Here is a 6,272-nt window from a genome sequence, read left to right as displayed (position 1 = left end):
TCTCCTCTCCTCTCCTCTCCTCTCCTCTCCTCTTCTCTCTCTTCTCTTCTCTCTCTTCTCTTCTCTCTCTTCTCTTCTTTTTCCTGTCTCTTAATTTGTTTGTGAGGACTCAACTTTGTCCCTAAAACAAACCTATGGTGATTTCCCTTTATTATCCAAGAGATTTTGGCTTACTTTATTTCTGTTATTTTTTTTCTTTTGAAGGGGGAATTCCAATTTAAATTTTTCAATATTTATTTTTTTTTGTGTGTGTTTTCCTTTTGTCCCAAGCATCCTCTCTATATTTTACTCTGCTGATTTAACTATTACTAACTTTAAAAGGCTGGCCATTTTTCATGAGGTGTGTTAATATATCCCTGTCTCCAAAGATACAATAAAGACAAGCACATAAGTATCACACCTCTTCAACATAACTACTCTGTTTTGAAAGATTTTTGCCATTCCTATTTCTTTCTTCAACTATGTGCAAGAAAACCATTTTTCTTTGTTTATTTGTAAGTTATTTGCTTAAAAACCGACTAAAACATTTTAGTAGAAGAGCACAGTCATTGTGTAAAATATAGCTGATTAAAACTACATTAAATGCAACGTCAAGGGCATAAACATCACGGAGAAAGAGCATCTTAGTGAATGAGTTTTCTGAGAACCCTCCAGAAATACCAGTCTGGCAGCATAGGTATTAGACAGCTCCTGTAGGTGACAAGTGTCAATCACAACTGTTTGTAAAGCCCACATGAGGCACGAGGAGTTACAATTCATCTTCCAGCCTCGGACTGGAAACCTTGAACATATGAACCAGCTCTTCCTTATTAACTTTGGAATTTTATAAAAGATTTACTGTTCATTAAACTTTACCAGTGCTTAAACTCCTTCTAGTAAGAACATTAGATTTTTAATTTACAAAGAGTCAAAAGTCAGTGCCTAAGCATCACACTGCAGCCAAATGGGAGGAATTAAACCATTGCATGCAAGTAAACAAAGACTTAATTGGCATTTTATTTTAACTGATTAAAAATGGATGACAAGATGATCCAGTGGTAAAAGGAGTTTGCCAAAAGAGTCTGGTGACAATAGTTCGATCCCTGGGACTCACCTAAGGACGGAAGGAGAGAACCGACTCCACAAAGTTGCCCTCTAGCCCCCATAGCATGGGAAAGCCTGCCTGGGGATGGACACATAAATAACAAAGCATTTAAAGTACCATTGGAAGTTGTCACTATTATATTTCACAGGACAGATTTTTACAGAGGCTCCATCAGATGTTTCATTTAGTTTCAGCATCTCACAGTCTATCAAATTGCAATGATAGACTGCAAATTGCACAGCAATGGTCACATAATGGAAAGAGACTCTGAAGGGTGTTGACACACATATATAATTAGTCATCGCTTTAACTGTCCACTTAACTATCCAACACTAAATCGGCCAGTGTGTGTGTGTGTGTGTGTGTGTGTGTGTGTGTGTGCTTTCACCAAGCCTTCCTTACTGACAGGCAGGATCTTCTTTAGAACAAAATAATGTACTCCATTAGATTTTCTTCAGCAAAACCATGTGCTGACAGTGCTGGCAGGTAGTCCTCTTTCCTGCTCCCAGTGCCACTGAGAGGGGGTACATCACAGGTGTCATCTGTTTCCCTATAGACCTGCTTACATCCTCCAAAGAACTGCATGAAGTGGCGAGATTACTAACCCTCTTTTCAATCAAATGAGCCACTTCTAGTTCTCACTGTCGCTTGGAGGTCCATAAGTGAGTCAGCCTGGGTCATGTGAGGGAGGATAAGGCTCTGATTCCCTCTGGAATTTACATCCCTCCAAACAACAGATAATATCAGAGCTTTAAGCTAAATTACTGGCCCTTTATGCTAAAATGCCAAGCAAAGAAAGAAGCAGGCGGCTGGATGAGTGGAAACAAAGACCCGGACTATTTTTTCTTCTAGCCCTCAATTGATGTCACCCGTACACCAGTGATCCTGCCTTAAAATGGAGCCATTCTAGAAAATGATTTATAACAGGAAGTCAGAGGGAGAAAAAGATGAAGGCAGCATTAGACTGTTTATTACAAGTTTATCACATCAGCTTCATCATCCTGCAGCTGGAGGGAAAACCTTGGTGCTGCATGATGCCTGACAGCTAGACTCTCGAAGCTCAGTCACAGCAGAGTCCCCCAGTACAATGTAGTTCAATGTGTTCAGTTGCGAGTTCCATGTTGCATGTTCAGTGATTAATATGTTAAATCAGTTTCTGTGAAAAGCAGCACAATCTTGATGTCTAAAATCCTCACTCTCTTTTCTACAGGAAGTTGATAAATGGTCTTTTGACGTATTTGCCTTAAATGAAGCAAGCGGGGAGCATAGTCTGAAGTTTATGATTTATGAACTCTTTACCAGATATGATCTTATCAACCGCTTCAAGGTCAGAAATGTCAACAAATAGTCAGACACTCAGAGAATTGGTTATGTAAATAAAAATGATGATACAGAACACTGAGCCATTGATGGATGCCTTCAGGTTGACTTAGCAGGTCACAGGTTAGCAGGATGAGCTCACTGTCTGATGAAGCCACTGCTCACTCACAGAAGACTAGCAGGATAGAAACTGTGTCTTGAAGAAGTACTGTAGGTTCTAGTACCCATGTACTACACAAAAGCCCTATCAATTTTTTAATATCGAGGCATGGTCTTTCTATGTATTCCCAGGGTAACTGTGAATTTGCGATGTAGCACAGGATCATCTCAAACAGTCTTCTTAACTCAGCCACAGGAGTGCTGGGATGTCAGTACCACATCTAATTGACTGGAAGCTTTGCATAGATTGAAAAGATGGGTCTTCAAATTGGTTTCATTTAGAATCATGTAAGCAACCAATTTGATTCAGATTTCTGAGTAGTCTGAGTTTCCAGCTTTTGTTTTCTGGGAGATCAGGGCATTGTAGAGGCTACAAAGTACTGGGAAGCCACAGATTTTCTCCTACAGATGGGAATGCTAGGCCTTGCTGCTTATATTTAGGCATTTTATACTTTTAAGAACTAGCCTTTTTTTCCTTGACTGTGAAATATATAAAATGATGGAACTATATGGTATGAGCCATTTCATTTGGGTTACAGGCCCCCACATCGAAAGCTAACATATCAATAATATGATTTTTCAAGATGAATCACATTGAACTTGAAGTTACTGTCCATATTTGTCTCATTAATTTGGTTCCATTTTCAAACACTGTGTTCTTTCTTATGTAGCATAACAATTTTGGCCAAAATATGATCATAAATATTGCTTTCCACAGATTCCTGTTTCTTGCCTAATTGCCTTTGCAGAAGCCTTAGAAGTTGGTTACAGCAAGCACAAAAATCCATATCATAATTTGGTCCATGCAGCTGACGTCACTCAAACTGTGCATTATATAATGCTTCATACAGGAATCATGGTAAGAAACCCTTTATAAATGAAGTGTCTTAGCACGAAGACAGCACCCACCATTCTCCTGAGTTCCTCTTGCCATGAAAAAATATGTGTACAATATCATATGTATTTCTAACATACATGTAAAACTCACTGGGATGTTACAAATTTGTTATACATTTTTCAGAAAGTATTCGAATTCTGTGGAAGAAAACATACTTAAAGGTCAATTAAAATATATTTAATGTTAATTTTTTAAAATTTGAATTGTAGTACATTTTTGCTTGTACTTTGTTTCCCTTTTATTGCAAATGGATTTTTTCTTACATATAATAATTATGGTTTCCCCACCTTCTATCCCTCTCAGTTTCACCCATCTAATTATCTCTCAAGTATACACATCCCATTTCTGTCTCTCATTAGAAAACAAGCAGGCTTCTAAGGGTAATAATATAATGTGATATAATATAATATAATAACCCATTGGAATAGGACAAATAATATATACAGTACAAACAAATAGAAAGTAAAGGATCCTAGAAAAGGCACAAACACAGACACAAGACCCTTTCATTTGTACATTCATGAATTCCATAAAAACACTACACCATACACAAAGAGAGGGAGGGAGAGAGACAGACAGAGAGAGTCAGATACAGAGACAAAGACACAGAGACAGAGAGAGACAGAGAGACTGACATAAAGAGAGAGAAATTTGTATATGTATATAAAGCCCTGACATGGCATTATGAGACAAGGAGCCTCCAATGTGTTGTTGGAGTATATTTTTGTTGTTGTTGTTGTCCGGGCATGCAGGATACTCTCTTGAAGAGTAGTTTGTTTCTACATTCTTTTCCATGTAAATTCTTTATTCTTACAAAAAAAAAAAAAAAACCAAAATTAAAATAAGTAAAATAATTGACATAGAGAAAAAGCCTTGTGTCTTCAGAATACGTTAAGGATAAATACTCACTCTCTAGCTCACCTAACTTCAGGATTGTTTCTATGTGCTTACAATACTAGAAATCACAGACATGTCCTTACAGAGGATTGGGGGAATTATGTAGATAAACACAGAGACAGAGAGCATTCCTTTCTGACTTTTGCACCACAGTGAATGAATGAATGAATGAATGAATGAATGAATGAACAAGATATGCAACCTGCAGATATTAATTAGGGTAACAGTAAGGGAAGATTGTGGGAGGCCTGGGAATCTCTGTGGTGCCTTCCAGTTCAGGATACAACTAGACCGAAAAAAGAAATACTTACTACGTTGGGCACTGGGGAGGATGGGCCATGAGTCACCCTCCAGTCCTGCATCTTCTCAATTTCTTATGTGCCAGTGTTTACTAAAATAATGTCATTAATGTCTGTAAGTGGCATCTATTCAAACTAGATTCTTGAGTTACAATTCTTCTCAGAGTTGGAAGCTGGCATCTCAGCAATGTGCTGTTTCAGAACCATCCCATTCCAATGCCTACACACGGAACTCATGAACTTCCCTCAAGCTCTTCACCCTGCATGATAAGGCCTAGGGTCCCAGGAAGATCCTTTGAGACCTTAGCATAGAGTCCCAAAGAGCTGGTCAACCTACAGCAGGCCCATGATTCTCCAAGATGGACAAAGGCAGAAAAATATCATCACAGTTGCATTTTCTCATTCTGAAATTAATTCTGTTGATGACTACATATAATATCCATGTGTGAGGGTTTATCCCACGGTTCTGTACACATTGACTAAAGACATTTTTAGTCCTTGCTTTCCTTGTGTCCTTTGCAGATCCTTCCATGCCTTGGGGTTGGGTCCCTCTTCTGCCCTGTGTTCATGTTATCTGTTCTGCAAGAAATTCATCCAAAGCACAGTATATCGAGACAGTGATTTGTTTCTCTCTCTCAACGGCCTGTGGCTAAGAGTCCCAGCAGGAAGGCTTACATTTGAGGTGTCTTGTGTGATTGCAGCCAGCTAGCTGCACTAGCTGGAGACAGTGGAGGACATCCCTGTCTTGTGGTCTAGAGTGGCTCATACTTGTGGCTCTTTGTTGATATGGGTGGTGGTGGGAATCTCAGATGAATACTTAAGGAATAGTTTAAAATTTCACTATGTTGTAGAAATGCCCTCCCTATGCCAAAGCACTTTAAAAAGTGCCCTAAGTATTTTCAGGACTCTTGGTTTCTCTTGAATGCGTGCCCCTGTGCAGTATCTCAGTTTCCCCAAACCTTCTGGGTCAAGGAGTCTCCATTGTCACAGTTCTTTCTGGAAGGCCCTACTTTCCCTTGCTTTAGTGTGCATGATATATGAGATTGGTTAGGGAGCTCCTAGCCTTTCTAAGTGTTGTCTGTGGGAAACACTGCCTTAGGGTTCTCCACTTGCCTGTAGATTTCTAATGCCTCTGTCCTGACTCTGACAATAAGGTGAATTTGTTGTGGTTTTTTAAGTTAACTAGAAAAGAAAAAAGCGCTATTTATTTAAATAACACTCTACAGTGGAGAGTGAACTGATTGGCTCGCTGCGAAGGAGGGTGAAGAAGCCACACCCACTTTGCTTTCACTCAATAGCTGCTCAATTGTGAAGACAATTGAAAAAGAAAAAAAGGGCTGCCCAGCCAGAGTGTTTTCATCTTACAATACGATTCAGTGCAAACACATTGTGTTGTTTTCTTTTGTTTACTGCAAGGACATGGGGACCAAATAAAGACCTTCTCTTTTATCCTTTTTACTCTGAAGTTCAAAGGTTACACGGAAAAGATATGAGTTGTCACATTAATGGACAAGCAGAGAATTTCAAATCCACCATGTGACTTCTTTTCTTTCTTTTCTTTCTTTCTTTCTTTCTTTCTTTCTTTCTTTCTTTCTTTCTTTCTTTCTTTCTTTCT

The 6,272-nt window shown here is 38.9% G+C and overlaps 1 protein-coding gene across 9 annotated transcripts in view; it reads left to right on the top strand.

Moving 5' to 3' along the window:
* Positions 1-6,272, top strand: part of Pde1a (phosphodiesterase 1A) — a 280,800-nt gene that overhangs the window by 220,898 nt on the left and 53,630 nt on the right. For all 9 annotated transcript variants that reach the window (XR_003835139.1, XM_029470632.1, XM_029470625.1 and 6 more), the window contains 2 exons: positions 2,295-2,411; positions 3,282-3,422. Coding sequence is in view for 8 of the 9 variants with exons in the window: in XM_029470632.1 (XP_029326492.1) it covers positions 2,295-2,411; positions 3,282-3,422 (258 nt within the window). In the remaining variant the exon portion in view is untranslated. The remainder of the gene's footprint in view (positions 1-2,294; positions 2,412-3,281; positions 3,423-6,272) is intronic.

This window comes from Mus caroli, chromosome 2, assembly GCF_900094665.2.
Source record: "Mus caroli chromosome 2, CAROLI_EIJ_v1.1, whole genome shotgun sequence".
NCBI lineage: Eukaryota > Metazoa > Chordata > Mammalia > Rodentia > Muridae > Mus > Mus caroli.
The sequence above is the reverse complement of the archived record's forward strand: the minus strand, read 5'-3'. Positions and strand labels throughout refer to the sequence as shown.